The 17,195-nt window shown below is 50.8% G+C and overlaps 1 protein-coding gene across 1 annotated transcript; it reads left to right on the top strand.

Moving 5' to 3' along the window:
- The first annotated feature begins 981 nt into the window (after nucleotides 1-981).
- FAM110A (family with sequence similarity 110 member A) lies at nucleotides 982-4,598 on the top strand. Its single transcript, XM_066586395.1, has 2 exons — nucleotides 982-1,066; nucleotides 2,572-4,598. The coding sequence occupies exon 2, from the start codon at nucleotides 2,634-2,636 to the stop codon at nucleotides 3,612-3,614; it is 981 nt and encodes a 326-aa protein (XP_066442492.1). The 5' UTR covers nucleotides 982-1,066; nucleotides 2,572-2,633; the 3' UTR covers nucleotides 3,615-4,598.
- Nucleotides 4,599-17,195: the final 12,597 nt, after the last annotated feature.

Genomic DNA, 17,195 nt, shown 5'->3' on the forward strand with positions numbered 1-17,195 from the left:
CGCATTAACGTACCAAAATAGTCCATTGACAATAATGGGGCTGCCTAAATACGCTGCGAATACACATGAAACATTTTCGCTTTTGCACTTGCAAAAAAACAAACGCAGCATGCTCTACTTTAGTGCGCATTTATGCAGCAAAGGCCCCATAGGTGTCTATGGGGGTTGCACAAGACGCGCACCCAAGATCCGTGCGATTGGGCAATTTCACTGGGAGAAGAACGCATCAAGGACTAAATTAGGCTGCAAAACCTTTTCAACTTGGGGCACGGTTGTGTTGCGCGCTAATGTGCAAGGTAGTGCGAAAAAGTACAGTAAAATGCGCAGATATGCGCTATCTCGTGCGTTCTGCGCGTGCGCTCATTGGAAACCTCTCTTAATTCATACCAAAATCTGCAAGTCTTATTTCGGATTTTGATGTGAAATTATCGCAGAATTACGCCATTTTCATTCCGCATCAAAAACCGCACAAAGCTGCGCTGATTCTGGTGCTGAATTTACCGCGGCTTGTGGTGCGGAATGCAGAAACATTCCCCTGTGTGAGCGGTCCCCAAGGGTCTTCCTATCCTGTATCATCATCACCGTCATCCGTCAGTGGGACTTCCTGTGATATCCCTTTATTCCTGCTTGCGTCCCTGGAAATCACCTGCTACACCCCGCAGGGACCTCACCTCCAGCGCCCCCAGCAGGCCATGTGTCCAGGATATCTCCAGGTCATGACCGGTTGGCACAGAGCGCAGCCCCTGATACTGAATGTGCAGCTTACTAATGTGTCAGGACTCAACTACAAGTCCCAGCAAGTCAGGATGCAGCTTGTTGTATGTCGTAAAACATCTCAGCGCTGAAATTACAAATAATTGGAGTCATTTCGTTTCTAGCGCCCCGGTAGACATGACGCCTCAGCATATTGGAGTCAGGACATCAATGGTTAAATGCCGAGGGAGACAGGGATTCTATTAGTCAAACAGGAAGAGGTGTGCGGAGCTGCAAGGTAGGAGGCGCTGCGAGAGCCAGGTGAGGAGGCCACAGCCTGGGGAAGAGGCAGCGAGGACTCTGACCTCCCCAGGTAAGTACAAGGGGAGCTGTAAGGGGTGGGTAGGTAGACCTAGTAGAGGGTGTATAGTCAGGGGCGCCATATGTTGGATACCTGGCGATCTGAACCTGTTGCCTCCTGGCATAGGGAAAAGGAGGTGACAGCTGCTGGGTGGATAGGTGGCCGCAATGAAGGGGCTGGTGGGTAGGTAGACCTAGAAGTGGGTGGTACTGCTGTGCTGTTAAGTCAGAGACCCCATATGAGTGGATACCTAGAGATTTGAACCTGCCTACCCCAGACATAGGGGTATGTGGCCGCAGTGAGGGGGTGACGGCTGCTGGGTGGGTAGGTGGCCGCAGCGAGGGGGTGACGGCTGCTGGGTGGGTAGGTGGCCGCAGCGAGGGGGTGACGGCTGCTGGGTGGGTAGGTGGCCGCAGCGAGGGGGTGACGGCCGCTGGGTGGGTAGGTGGCCGCAGCGAGGGGGTGACGGCCGCTGGGTGGGTAGGTGGCCGCAGCGAGGGGGTGACGGCCGCTGGGTGGGTAGGTGGCCGCAGCGAGGGGGTGACGGCCGCTGGGTGGGTAGGTGGCCGCAGCGAGGGGGTGACGGCCGCAGCGAGGGGGTGACGGCCGCTGGGTGGGTAGGTGGCCGCAGCGAGGGGGTGACGGCCGCTGGGTGGGTAGGTGGCCGCTGGGTGGGTAGGTGGCCGCAGCGAGGGGGTGACGGCCGCTGGGTGGGTAGGTACAGACACCCCAGGATTTGAACCCGTGGCCTCTTTCTTGGTCACTTTCCCCTGCGGCCGGGGAGAATCGTTCTCATTTAAGTCTAATTGTCTCTTTTCTCCTTTCACTTTTTGGGCCGCCTTCCCCTCCCCTCCCCCACCCCACCCCCTTCTGTCAGCCTGATGGACAGGTCATTGTGCATCGTCTGTGGCAGCTGCCCCCAATCCCAGAGAGGGCCTATTTGGTAATGTGGGTCACCGGTTGCCCTGGAGATGCCGCCCCCTACTATTAGCAGCTCTTCGCCCTGTCATGTGACAGTGGGCCATGTCACCCCCTCAGAGGGACAGTGCATCTGCTGGGCACTGCCAGGGGCTGCTTTGGAAAACTTGCACAAGCCATGTAAGTGTGCGATCGCCCCGCTGTGCCAGCGCAAATGATTCCACCGTGCGGCGTGATTCCTAGAAGCGATAGATATTCCGTATTTCCTAGAGTGGAATTTTCCATGTGTGGCGCTGCAGCTGAGGGACAGATGTCTACGAGGGGCTCCATCAGAGGGAGGTGGGGGAGTGCGGCCGGTACTAATGCTGCCAGCAACTGCCACACAGGGTGGGTGTGACTGCTCGGTTTGAAGAGGCGACGACATTGGGGATTGGGTGAGAGGAGCTGGCGAGGGCGGAGGGCCATGCGGTCCGCCCTCGGCTGCAGCCTGTGGCTTTGTGTGTGATGCTGTCAGACCGACAAACACTTGTAAACTGCACCGGCGAGGGATGAGCTGAGCTAATATTGTCTCTTCTTCTGCGTTGCACTTCTTCCGGCAGGAGCATCCGTGGGATGTAAGACTTCGCCATCAAGACTGAGCGCAGCTTTAAGAGCCACCACCATGTCCGTTGGCACGCTACACTCCGCAGGGATGGGCGCCCCTCTCACTTCCGTGATGCCCTTCCGTATCCTCAACAAGGGTCCTGAATACTTTCGCCGGCAGGTGGAGAACGGCGCCCGGAAGCCCAGCGCGGTGGAGAGACTGGAAGCCGATAAAGCCAAGTACGTCAAAAGCAAACAAGTGGTCAGCACCAAGCAAGAACCGGTGAGACCCGTCCTGTCCCGGCAGCCACTCTTCTCCCCCGGAGTTCGGAGAGTTCTGCTGACCCCCAACCGCAAGGGCTCCCCGAGGGGAGAAAATCGGAGTGCCAAAAACTCTTTAAATTTAGAGATTCTTAATAACTTGATCAACATTTGCGACAGTCCTCTGACCTCCCCGCGGGCGGATATTGTGCCGTGGCCAGAACCGGAGACACCCCCGAATTCATGCAGCCCCGTGGGCCACCGGTCTCCCAGCACGACGGCGGTACGCAGAGTGGATGTTCGTCCTGGTGACGCACCGCGTCGTCCCCCTTGTCCGGATATCCTCATCACCCCGGCGTTGGAATCCCCTGCCAAATTGTGCTTCTTCCCCGACAGCCCCCTCTGCTCGCCCACCGGTACCCCCAGCGAAAAAGGAAAGAAGCAAACCCTTCTACACCGTTCCAAATCCGACCTGAGCGACCGGTACTCCCGCGCCAGCGCCGACCTCGAACGTTTCTTCAATTACTGCGGCCTGGACCCCGGAGAGGTTTCCACCATCGGCGCGGAGCATTTTGTCCGGGCGAGTTCAGATATCGTGTCCATCAAGTTCCACAGTGTCAGTACGGAAAGCTCGGAGTACGCACCGTCCCAGGTCAGCGCTGCCACCCCTGAAGAGACGCCGGCGGCCACAACAACGCGTATTCCTTACGGGATTTCAATTATCGAACGTAACGCCAGGGTTATAAAATGGCTGTATGGATTACGGCAAGCCAGAGACGTCCAAAAACTGGCCGCGTAGCGGGATGACGCGCCATTGTGTGGAGCCGGACTGAACGGGACGCTGTGACACGTACTAAAGACTTTGTTTCATAGTGTTAGATAGAAGCTATCAGTCTCCCTTCTATCCAACTGTTGCATAACTACAACTCCCAGCATGCGCTGTCTGGGCATGCTGGGAGTTGTAGTTTTGCCACAGGTGGGGGAACCCTGATCTAAATGTTGACTTGTATTCTCTTTATGTTGGTAGATTGAGACCAAGTGCTGTTTTGGATTACTCGTGCACAACCAGTGACTCTGCAGCTGCCATTGACCTGCATGCATGCTGAGCCTTGTAGTCCCTACTGGTAGCGTGCCCCACACAGAAGCACAATGCATAGACCATGCCTTAATTGGCCCCCCTGCCCGGCTGAATTACTTGAATTCGCTCTTCTCAGCTCTGAGCAGGTGTCTTATTTTTATGCTCCTCATCTGAGCCTGAAGCCTACAGCGCCCCCGCCTGGCCTGTGTAATGCTGCGTTCTACAGGGGCTTATTATGTAGCCTAGTCATTAGTCATAGCACAGCGCACACTAGCCTTTTATTAGTCGCTTAGGTCTTGGGTACTGACTGACTGAACCTTTTGATTGTGCTGGATGTAGCAGTGCTGAGTTTGTCACTGAACTCCTAACAAACAGGATACAGCAGATCTACATAGAAATCACTGTAAAATGACAAACTCCACTCTGCTACATCTGGGAAAGGTAGCTCTGCTGCTTAAGAGGGCTTTGCATACGTGTAATCGACTTTTTGTGTCCGTCGACAATGGTTCTTTTCAGTTTTTTGCTCCCAGTACAAATGTTCAGCCGCTCGTCTCCTCCAGTTTGTTGTCTTTTTATTAATGATCTCATTTGCATATCGCTGAGCGGCCGCGGCAGAACTTTCCGAGGCGTTTTTTTATTGTGTAAACAAAGCAAAAACTTTGTAAAATTCTGCAGCTCTCTAATAAACTTTGATTTGCAATTTTCCATCGTTTTCAGGATGTCTGCTTGCTGGCTGTGAATAGAAACCTCCCAGAGATGCTTCTATCCTGCTGGTGCCGGTTCAGGGCTCATTGGTGTATTAGATCTGTTCCAGGCTGGATTCACACTAGCAAGTGGGAGATCAGTCCGAGAAACTCCGCCCGATATCGCACACTTAAACTAGCGATTCTAGATGCGAGCGCAAGGCGAGTTTTCTTAAAAACGGATTGCTTCCATGTCCTTGCAGTTTTCACGGTCATGCAATGATTTTTTAACAATCCCATAATAAAATTTCCCAAAAGTAGGACATACAGCAACTTTTTTTCTTTTTTTTTCTTTTTTGTATCGATAATGTGAAAAAAACAGGTTGAAATCAATGTTGTCATTTTCACTTGTGAGTTCATCCATTTGGCGATCGGACAGAACCCGCACGCGCAAATCGCCTGTGTGAATGCAGCCTAACAGTCTGGATGTGGCCAGGATGGATTTTCAGCCTCTGCAGCGTTTCCATTCACTGTCAGCAAACAGAGATTTTGCAAATTATGATAAATTGAAACAATGTGTACAGTATTACAAAGTTGCCGAACTTTTCGTTGTACATGAAAGTCTTACTTTCCTCACACTGCAAAACCCCTTTAACTTGGGCTGAGTGTCCACGGGCGGGATGGAATATCACAAGTGATATTCGGCCGCGGGGGAGCACTAATGTCACCGCGATTTTCCACGATAAACCTATCTTAATTATCGGTTTATCGCGGAGAATCGCGGCATGCTGAGATTTTTAGACGCGAGTGGAAAATCGCGAGCGTTTTTTTTTCTTCATCATGTACATTTGGCTGCGCTTTCCATAGCTATCCCTTGTAAAGCGTGTCATGCGTGCTCTGCGTGTGATCACCGCGGATCACGCTATGACAAATCGCCCGTGGACATTATCGGTGCTCTGCTCTACATGTGCGATCTTGTCTCCTCTGCCATCAGACTGATGGATGAAGTCCCTGGAGTTGATGATGGGGGTTATCCAGGATGGAAATGCCCGATGCAGACCGGTCCAGTGGTGCTGACACCTTCCTTTCCAACATCTGGGTGCGTGCCATGGAGTCTTCCTCACCTCTTGTCGGTGATGTCACACAGGGGGCGGGTGTTTATTTCAGTACCTAAGCCAGCCCCCTGCGATGACAGAGGGGGAATGCACCCTACCACATGACCCTGGGCCCAGACTGGATTTGGTATTTCCCTCCTTGGATAACCCCCTTTAAACAGGTTGTCCAGGGTTAGAAAACCATGGCTGCTGTCTTTCAAACACAGCGCCACCATTGTCCGTAGGTTGTGTGTGGTATTGCAGCGCCATTAAAATGAATGGGAACTGAGCTGCAATATCAGACATAACCCACAGACAAGGGTGCTACTGTGTTTGGAAGAAATTAGCCATGTTTTACTAGCCCTGAACAATCCCTTTAAGCTTTTATATAGCTGGAAAAAGACTGATTTAAGGCTGGGTTCACTTTTTTTGTAAGTTTTAAAGTCCAGCTTTGCATGGGGTTTGATTCCTCAGTATGTCTTTCTGCTACACTGCACCAAACCCTCTGCCTAAAGTTATATAGTAAAACTTCCTGCAGCCACCACTAGGGGGATCTCATTACACCTATATTGCACTCAATAATACAGTATACATGCAGTGAGCTCCCCCTAGTGGTGGCTGCTGGAAGACAGAATTTTGTGATGTAACTATCTACAGGGAGTTTGGAACACTGCTGACCAAAGGTAGACCTTCATGGTAAAATTCTCACTACCTGCAACCACCACTAGGGGAGCTCTCTACATCTACATTGAACTCCATAATACAATATGCATGTAGTGAGCTCCCCCACCAATGATGGCTGCAGATAGTTAAATGATGAAATTGTCACTACCTGCAGCCACCACTAAGAGGAGCTTTCTGTATACTGTGCTGTTATTGAGATTGCTGTAGCTGTAGTGAGCTCCCCCTAGTGATAGCTGCAGGTAGTCAAGGTTTAGTCATGTAACTCTACCTACAGCCACCACTAGGAGGAGTTCAATGTATGCTATGGTTATGTTTAATATACATGTAGTGAGCTCCTCCCCTAGTGGTGGCTGATGGTAAAGTTGCATGATACTTACAGCCACCACTAGAGGCACCTCACTACATCTCTATTGGGGCAGATTTAATAATATTGTCTAATAGTGCAAACTTAGCCAGTCTTGAAATGCGCCGGGGAATCAGTGAGTCTGCTGGATGACAAATGTGGCGTATCTTTTCACTGTGTAGTCTAAGTATATACTGGCTATTAGTTGGCTTAGTTTCATGACAAATTATGTGTCAAAATTTTGGCAAAAAAGTCACATTCAAGCCACGCCCCATAAATGTGGTACAGAGCATGTGAGACCGTTTCCAGAAAACTGGTGTAATTGTGATAGTAAATCTTCCCCAATGAACTCTAATGGCACAGTGTACAGTGAGCTCCCCCTAGTGGTGGCTGCAGGTAGTGAGAATTTGGAGTTCTGTCATGGAAATAAGGGAATCTGCACCGAATGATGGATTACTGATGAAAGAAAGTCTTTGTCAGACCAGTCATCGTCTGAGGTAAAGGCAGGTAGGGCGATTCATCGCGTAGAACCCCACGGATGTCAGTCCGTCTCCGCTCACGCTTGCGGCTCTGACCAATTCTTTATGGACCTTATTCGTTTCTCCGGGGTCAATGAGGGTGAGTGATGCACTCGGCTGCGGGCTGCGATCTGTATGTTATGTTACACGAGTGCGATATCAGTCCAAGAAAGCCGCGTTCCATCGTAGTCCGTGTCAGAATTGCATGTTTCAATATAAACCACTTACAATTGACCTCGCCCTTGTGTGAACACGCGACTCAACGGGCGAGATTTGTGCGATGAAAAATAGGACACGTTGCAAAAACCTGTACGTAACGCTTTGGAAACAAGCGGGTTCTATCTTTGTGACCTTCGCGTCGCACAAAACTCGCCTGTGTGAATCCAGCCTCAGACTGATAGAACTTGATGCGAAATTGCGGAGTGGGCGGAGCTTTGAAGCTCTGTGCATCCAGAAAAAAAAACTGGGCTGCTACCGATGTGAATGGGATCCGGCCCTTCAATGTTGCCTCCAGCAGTAATGGGTCGGCGGTTTCGTGTCACAATGATCACAAGTGACCCCAATATTTATCGTCTCCCCATTATAGGGGATTCCGCACGTATCTGGCCGCCATCGCGCTCCGCTTCTCCCCCGTTGGAGTTTATTGACCTCATTAAGTGGACGTATTACAGTGGTCCGCCGATGAGCGGCCCCGCAGGGTTAATAGCGGCTGAGCAGGCCTCCCACGGACAATGCGCCCCTCATTAGCAGGCAGTGTGCCCGCCGCGCCGCTCCCAATGAGCCTTTTGTCTTTATTTGCTGCTTCCAAACAATTTGGTGTTTGTTACGGCTTTTATCTGATTAGTAGAGAACTGGCGAATCTCGTCGCTGTCTGATGTCATTCCGCCTTATTTTGGGTTGTGGAGGGTTCTTGTTTGCAGCTTATGTGTACACAGCCACTTAAAGGGACACGAACCGTGCAGTTTGTTTACTGTGCAAGCTATTGCTCTCTGCTATCAGCCATTGCAGGCTGGGGAGAGGATGACTTGTGTTCTTCAATGAGTTGAGCGCCATAAAGTGCAGAAAACTCCCATTCACATAGGTGACCGAGTCCCACCTGACATTCTCGGGTGCGACTCGCATCGCACAGGACACGGACACCCCGCTTCTGTAGAGACCGCTCAGCTGCAGGTTCTAGTCTTGTGCCAGACTCCTGACAATAGAACATGCTGCAAGAAATAAAGCGCCCGTGTAATACACTGATTGCAAATAATGGGCTGTACATTCGTGTCTCGCAGCGCACAAAACATGCACCATTTTCTGGCCCGTGTGAATATATCTGGACCCGGCGCTCGCTACTGTGTGCCCCGTATCGGCGGTGCGCAGACATCTACATTGCATGGGACTGACATCAGTCGCGCCTCTCACAACTTGAACCGATTTTGCGCTAGTAAAATTGCAATCTTCACTACGAGTTACGATTTGTGAGGAAACTTCACATTTCTGATCGTCGCATGTTATCAATAGGGAGAATTAACTATGACAACTCCCCCACAAGCTGCGCGGCGATGCGATCTATTCGGTCACCCATTGGAAACAAGTGACAAGATCTCTGTGAACTGTAAGAAAAAGCGCGGCAAATTCTGTGTCTCAACATCGCTGCAAGAAACCCAGAAAGAGACCCGTATACAACAATGGCGTCGATTCCTCGCAACACGCAAAACTCGCCCATGGGAATCCCCATTATGAGATGTGCTGATCTGCGATGGAATCAGACGCAGAGTTCACTAGAAATCCCTGGTGTTTACCTGCATGTTTCGGGTGCGATCACATGGTTGGGGGCTTTCTTCAGACGTGAAAAATCATACCGAAATTTTTCATTAAATTTTTTTTAAGCGATATTTTTTTTTTTTTTTCCACACAATTTTTATTCCCCATTTTTGTGCTTTTCCTGCGTGATTTCCTTCCGTTTTGCACCCCATTTTTATGAATGTAGAAAAAACCTAATTGGCCAAATGATGTAATTAAAGGTTCTTTTTATGGTTAATTGCCATAAAAACGGGTCGCAATCCCATTAAACGAGTGCAGTTAATTATTTTTTTATAATGGCGCCCGCATTCACGCTGACAATTTCTCCGTCAGATTTTTAGAATGTTTTTTTTTTCAGAGAGCGAAGGAGCCAACGACATCGTCAGCCGCCCGTGCAAGTGCCAATCATTCTGTCTAAAAGTAGCCTAATTTATTATGTTTCTCACTGTGGAAGGGGTTGTACCACGATGGCAGACCGCAGACAACCCCTTTAAGTGGGGGAGAAGCCTTCTTCTTACACTTCCAGCTCTGACCACCGATGCAGCCATGCGGCTCGGCTGAAGGATCATCTGACCGGCGGGGAACCCGTCAGCTATTGGTGACCTGTTCTGGGAATACATCATCAGTAGTACATGGCCGGAAAACCACTTTAAGGCCGGTGCCACAGTAAGGCTACTTTCACGTACAATATCTGCGCTGTGGAAAATCTGTTGCGGGTTTCCTGTTGCGGGTTTTCTGTTGCGGGTTTCCTGTTGCGGGTTTCCTGTTGCGGGTGGGCAGAGTAAATGATGTCTGTAGAATTTGCTGCGTCTCCTGTTGCAGATGTGGGATTTGATGTGGCTTTTCCACTGAGGACCGCGTTGTCTTTGTGATCTGGTAGTTCCTCCATGGCGGTCGCAGCGGAACACTTTAACAACAAACATCAACATCCGCAGATTTTCAGCAGATTCCGCAACAGAAAAGCAGCAAAAAACACATTACTCTATGTGCGGATTTTGGTGCAGTTTTTATTACGATCTCCATGGAGGAAGTCCTCTGCAGATATGGACATGCGGATCTGTAAACTGCAGCGCTTTTCGAATTTCATACTTTTTCCGTAGCAGTAAAACTCTGTGATGTGTGAAGGAGATCTGTAAAATGTACTTCACTTGCCTTGTATTAGCGGACGTATGGCGAGTTCACACAGCAGAATTCACAGAGGAATTTTCTGCGTTAATTTTGCCTCCAAAAACCGCAGCAAAATCCGTGTTGATTTGGCGCTGTCACTGGGCCAAACCCGAGGGCAGACTCCGGACGTGGAAAATGGCATCACCATTCTGCACACGGATTTTGCCCATTGAGAAGACTAAATCCACAACAAGAAAAGTAGACTGTTCTTAGAGGTGGAATCTACGTGGAAAATTCCACCATGAATTCCGCCATGAATTCCGCCATCTGCACATACCCTTAGCGCCGTTTCCTCGGCCTGGGAGTCACACAAGTTCCCTCTTCTTTGATCTCTCCAGAACAATGGAGGGTTTGTGACGCTGCGGCTGAATCAGCAGAGATTCGGTGACATTCTGGTTGTGTAGGTTGGAGATGACAGAAGTTGCCATCCTGAGAACTGCTGATCCGTCGCTTCTCTCGGGATTCATCCATATTGTGCCTTCAGACTCGGCTCCTTCATCTGGTGGAAAGTATTTTTGTGTTTCCACGAGCAGCGGGGTCCAGGGACCCTCAGCAGGAGAACAACCTGGTCCTGTATAGACTCATCACTAGAGGTTATGTACGCCCACCTGATAGCTGAGACCACCCTCATAGGAATATGATCTCCAAATATTGCAGTCGTGACATGGACACTTAAACATACGTGAATGTGGCCTCAGGCTTCGGCGGCGCACAAACCGGTCGTGTAACTAGAGCCACTGATAAAGTTTTGCTGAACTTTTTGTCTGCAGCTTCCTAGAAGTCCACCCAACCCCTTCTTTTCTAATGATGAGTAGGCGAAGTGAATAGAATCAGACTGGCCTCTTCTTAAAGCGGTTTTCCGAGACCTCAGAAAGTTTAGCGAAGGGAAAAAATGTTATACAATGGCAAAAAGAAGCATCTATCTCCTGTTCGTCCCCCGCCATCCTACCGCCTAGGTTTCCCAACAGTCTTTGGTTTTCAGAACAGCAGTGAGGACATGCCCGATTTCCCATACAATACTTCTGACGGCGGCGCTTGGTCTCAGTGTTCACATGGTAAACCCACAAACAAGGATCAGAGGGCAGTGCACTGTCTGATGAGCGGGCCCACAGCTGATGGTGGGGTAGATAAGGATTTTTGTCACGGTTGCTCTACCATCTCCTCCCCTGGGGGTAGCTCGGGACCCATGCAAGTCACTGCTGGGGGAGGCCACAGGGGAGAAGTAACCAGGAGTTAACTTAAAGTTCTTTGTCACTCGTGACGCCACCGTTCCGTCCTCTACGGTGAATCTTGGTAAAATAAATAACAGCTCACACAGGGAAACTTTCTGGACAAACTAGGAGCAGTCGGTAATTTCCATTTACTGTAACTTCAGCAAATTCCAATTTACAACAGTAGCTTGGCACAGGTACTACAAGTCAAGGTTGTGTGACAGGGAGGACTCTCTGGGTATTCCGGACAATCCACAGTCCTAGTTATCTGTGTGATCCCGCGACTCTCTCTCTCCTACTCTCTACCGGTCAACACTCACACTTCTGGTGTCTTCCTTCTAGCCAAGCAACGGTCCTTCTCTCACTCAGCATTCGGTGATAGCATTGGCATATCCTGGGTAGACTGGTCCCAGGCCAAGCAGAAGGAAATTGCTCAGCTTCCACACAGACCGATCTGTGTCTGTAGGGTTCACTCATTGATTTGCAGCAGACCTGTCACCAGAACTTGCTCCCACTAACTGACTTGCATGGACTACATTACATCCCATCTTGCAAACACATATATCTAACATGGTCACCTGACACAACATGATATATTTCCAGACATAACCCAGACTTTAACTCATTCAGTGCTGCAGAGGTGCAATACACATTATCCAAATGCATACCACAATTAAGGCACTGACAAGACAATGGTACAAGACAGACATATAACATTATGGAGGGGCCCCACTAACTCTGGGCAACTACAGCAGCGGCGCTGGAGCAACTGAGATTTAACGGGTGAGTCTTTGTTCATACCAGCATCCGCATCAGTTTTTTCTGATGCAGATTTCAATGAAAATCCACACATTTCCAGCAAAACTTTCTACTGTGGATTTGCATTTGTAGCTGCCGCAGATCCGTATTCAGCCCAAATTAAAAGGGGAAATCCACATGTGGATGGCGTTTTAAGAAGTGCCGTGCTGTGTGCAGAAAACTGCAGACTACGGCGTGGGTTTGGACACGGATTTCACAGTGGACTTGATGAAGAAGCCATGAGGAATTGGCACAGACTCCCTGCGGATATCTCATCAAATTGGTGGTGAAATCCGTGTACAACAGGTGCCCCAGACATCAGAAGGGGAAGCTGCGCCGCAGTCTACACAGCACTCATTACCACTTTCACTAATGCCGTCTCCGCACCACCTGAGCGGCGGCGCTGCCCTTACAACAGGCCGCGGGGTGAACAGCTGAGCTGATAACGCAAATACTTGGGAGGGGAGGGGGAGCGCTGTATGTGCTGATATCAGCTGATATCAGCTACGGATAGAGTCAAAATCTGCAGGAATGGTTCTGGAGGCGGAAATGCTGTGGAATTTGCCATAGTGGTTTTTCTGCAACTTTCTTCCCCCATATTTCTGCAAGATGCACCCATTTATTTGAATCCGCGCACACGGACTTTTATTAGTCAAATAGTCCAAGCAGAACAAATGGCAGCCTGTCCGATTCTTGGATGAAAATAGGACATGTCCCTGTGTTGTGTCCTGCATACCAGACAGCAGACGGACAGGGTGTCCGTGCGCTGACAGGATCTAGATGCGTCGGAGAATCTCGGGTGCAACTTTTTCCACATCTGTGTGCTTGTAGCCTTAAGGCGCAAAATATTCAGCACCCCAAATCCCCCAGCCCAAATGCAGGTTATGGAGCAGAAATCCACAGCTGCCGATTAAGCTGCGTCTTGCAGAAATATTCGCCATATGCGCACGGTGCCGTGAGGGCCTTCGCACACCAGCAGAATATTTCTGCCTGGATGCAGCAGAATTTGCCACTGTGGATTTTGATGTATTCAATGCATTCAGTTCTGTGATAATTCCAGCCGCCTTTAGCGGTCACTAGGGGGAGCTCACTGCAGTTCTACTTCCCCTGGTGAACAGCTCCTCCTAGTGGTAGGTGATGGCAGTCTTTGCAGGAAATATCCCTTCTCTCAGAAGACTCCTGGACGATCCGGAAGAGGGGCTAGTATGTAACATAACGCATCCCATAGTCCTCCAGAGCGAGAGGAAGGACCCCTATATGACACCCCCGTGACTACAGGGACAGGGGTTGTCCTGATGGTACCACATAGACGCTACTTAAAGAGGATGAACCAACGGTCGCACTCCATTTCATTACATTGCGTTACTTTCAGTGATTGCAGCTCCCCATAAGCTGTAATTAGATCCCACAGGCGGGTGCCGGGTGATGTGACGGTACTTGCTTTTCTGTCTGCCCTCTCGCTGTTTGTCATCTTTTCCCAAAACTCCCCAGTTACATAACCACCAGGATTTCATAACCGCCCCTGTGTACACTGCGCAGTATTTCCCCGGCGCTCCCCGCTGTCTGGAGTGGAGAGCTTGTTTTCTCGTATGGATCAGTCTGAATCACCGCCTGGGGGTCGGCTCTCAAACTCCGACACCAACTTTGCCTGCATGCAAAAATACACAAAAGTCCACAAGTCTGTTTCTAACAGCTGCAGGCAATTGCTACAAACATGATTAGCTACGATCACAGCAGTTAACTGTTACGATGTCACCATCAGAGCTGACAGCATGTCCTTCTGGCACTCCATCGGCACCCCAGAATATGATCAGGAGGTGCCGATGAGCTAGCATGGCAGGCTGGAGTCTTCTGAAGGCTCCCAGAGCTGCTACACATAGATGCCTTATGCTTGAAATGCAACATCAAAAATCATTATATACTGCAATACTCAAGTATTGCAGTATATAGTACAAGCGATGAAATGATTGTAAGTTCAAGTCCCCCGAGGGGACTAAATAAAAGTGAAAAAAATTTATTTTATGGTAAAAAAAAAATTTAGGTTTAAAAAAACGAAAGGAAATAAAAAAACACATATTTTGTATCACAGTGCGTAAAAGTACAACCTATTAAAATATTACAATATTTATCCTGAACGGTGAAGGCTATAAAAGAAACGGAATGCCAGATTTGTGATTTTATTTTTTTGTATTCCGGCTCCCAAAAAGTTTGAATAAAAAGTGATCAAAAAGACGTATGTCTTCCAAAATGCTAATACTAAAAGTGACAGCTTATGGGCTTATTTAGACGACCGTATATTGGCTCAGTTTTCAAGCCGAGCCAATATATGGTGTCCTTGTCTGCAGGGGGGGGGGGAAAGGTTGGAAGAACCAAGAGCAGGAACTGAGCTCCCGCCCCCTTCCCCGCCCCTTTCCACTATTTGCAATGGGAGAGCCAGGATGGGGGCGGAGCTAAGTGGTGTTACTTAGCTCCACCCCATCTCGCCCCCTCCTATTGCAAATAGTGGAGAGGGGGCGGGAGCTCAGTTCCTGCTCCTGGCTCTTCCATCCTCCTCTCCCTGCAGACAAGGACACCGTATATCGGCTCGGCGTGAAAACTGAGCCGATATACGGTCGTCTGAAATAGCCCTACCTCTCACAAAATCAAGCCCTCACACAGCCCAATCAACGGGGAAAAAAATCAAAAATGTTATATACTTTCTTAGGGCTTATTCACACGTCCGTATATCAGCCTGAGTTTTTGCGCCCGGCCGATATACGGTGTCCTTTTCTGCAGGGGGAGGAGGCGGGCCGGGCTGGGAGCAGTGCACTGAGCTTCCGCCCCTCGCCACTATTTGCAATGGGACAGGGCAGAACTTAGCTCGCCCCTCCCATTGTAAACAGTGCCGAGGGGCGGAGAGGGGGCAGGAGCTCAGTGCACTGCTCCCAACCCAGCCTGCCTCCTTCCCCTGCAGAAAGGGACGCCGTATATCGGCCGGGTGTGAAAACCCAGCTGATATACAGACGTGTGAATAAGCCCTAAAATAGAAAAATATTTTTTAAAACTATATAAATTTGTTAGCTCTGTAAGGCCGGGCTCACACAAGTGTATCTCGCAGTGTGCGGGCTGTGAGATATGGGTGGTTCAGTGATAGTATATAGCCAGCTTTCCCATACCGTAGAGCTGGTATCCATCCATTAAGATTCGACTGGACGTGGCGGATGGGCCCGCATGCCTTAATCAAAATATGCGCTGAGAACCTTGCAGTTTGCGTGCGGCTATTATAAATGACAGTTCTGCAGTTTTATACAAGTATTAAAGGAGATGTCTCGAGGAAGCAGTTAATTTTTTTTTTTGCCCAGTCCCCCCCATTAAACACACATTACTAAGCCCCCCTGTAAATGACATTTCTAGCTGGTTCGTACTTACCGTTCCAGCGTTTCAGCAAGTTATAAAAGTTTCCTCAAGATGGCCGCCGGCTCTTTCCCAGTCGCTCGCTGCAGCCCGACGTGCGCGCTCCCGAGACGCCGCCAGCTGTGTCTCCATGGCAACCGGACGCATCGCAGCCGCCGACCAGACGCCCCGCAGCCGCCGACCAGACAGCAGGTAACCGGCGCTAGCCCCCGGCTCCCCAGCGCTAGCTCCCCCGGCGCAGCGACAGCCCCCCCCATCGCAGCGACAGCCCCCCCGGCCTAGCGCTAGCTCCCCCGGCCTAGCGACAGCCACCCCGGCCTAGCGACAGCCCCCCCGGCCTAGCGACAGCCCCCCCCATCGCAGCGACAGCCCCCCCGGCCTAGCGCTAGCTCCCCCGGCCTAGCGACAGCCCCCCCGGCCTAGCGACAGCCCCCCCCATCGCAGCGACAGCCCCCCCGGCCTAGCGACAGCCCCCCCGGCCTAGCGACAGCCCCCCGGCCTAGCGCTAGCTCCCCCGGCGCAGCGACAGCCCCCCCCATCGCAGCGACAGCCCCCCCGGCCTAGCGCTAGCTCCCCCGGCGCAGCGACAGCCCCCCCGGCCTAGCGACAGCCCCCCCCATCGCAGCGACAGCCCCCCCGGCCTAGCGCTAGCTCCCCCGGCGCAGCGACAGCCCCCCCGGCCTAGCGACAGCCCCCCCCCATCGCAGCGACAGCCCCCCCGGCCTAGCGCTAGCTCCCCCGGCGCAGCGGCAGCGGCAGCCCCCCCCCCGACCCATCACTTACCTGGGAGGCTTCTCGGGGCTGCTGGGCTGGGCTGGGCTGGGCTGGTCTTCTCCGCTGGGCAGCTCCAGTTTCTGCACCTTCCTCTAACAGAGGATGGTGCAGAATGGCCGCTTCAGCGCGCTCCCGAGCAGTGACAGCTCGTCTGCGCATGCGCAGAAGAGCTGTAGCGGGGAGCACACTGAAGCGGCTCGTGCTGAATGGAGAAGACCGGACTGCGCAAGCGCGTCTAAAAAAGCAAGCTGCCAGCGAATTTAGACGGAACCATGGAGACGAGGACGCTAGCAACGGAGCAGGTAAGTGAATAACTTCTGTATGGCTCATATTTAATGCACAATGTACATTACAAAGTGCATTAATATGGCCATACGGAAGTGTATAACCCCACTTGGTTTCGCGAGACCACCCCTTTAAACATGCGTGAATGCTGAAGCATGCTTTACCAATCCTGTGTGCAGTTGTCCGAGCATGCTGGGAGTTGTAGTTTCACAACAAGCCGAGAGAGAGAGAGAGGCTTGGAGTGCCCTTGTTAGCAACTACTAAGGGTATTGGCCCTTTAATGGATACTACAGGAGTCATACACCTCGATCTGCCCCCATCCCCCACCCCATATGGATCCTGATACGATTCGCTTTCACGCTCTTCTCACGTGCTGTATCTTTTGAATAGTGCTGCGCTGCACACGTCCGCTGGAAAGACTGAGTGCAATCTGGAAATACTTAATCCCGGCTCTAACAGCTGACCATTCACACAGCGAGACACACGGATCACGTTGCACATTTTTGTTAATGGGTGTGTTGTGGAAGAATGGAGATTGTTATATGAAGGAAATGGGAAAGACGG

This window comes from Eleutherodactylus coqui, chromosome 13 (genome assembly GCF_035609145.1).
Source record: "Eleutherodactylus coqui strain aEleCoq1 chromosome 13, aEleCoq1.hap1, whole genome shotgun sequence".
Lineage (NCBI taxonomy): Eukaryota > Metazoa > Chordata > Amphibia > Anura > Eleutherodactylidae > Eleutherodactylus > Eleutherodactylus coqui.

Coding starts and splice junctions, on each gene's coding strand:
- FAM110A (XM_066586395.1), top strand. CDS start 2,634: ATGTCCGTTGGCACGCTACACTCCGCAGGGATGGGCGCCCCTCTCACT.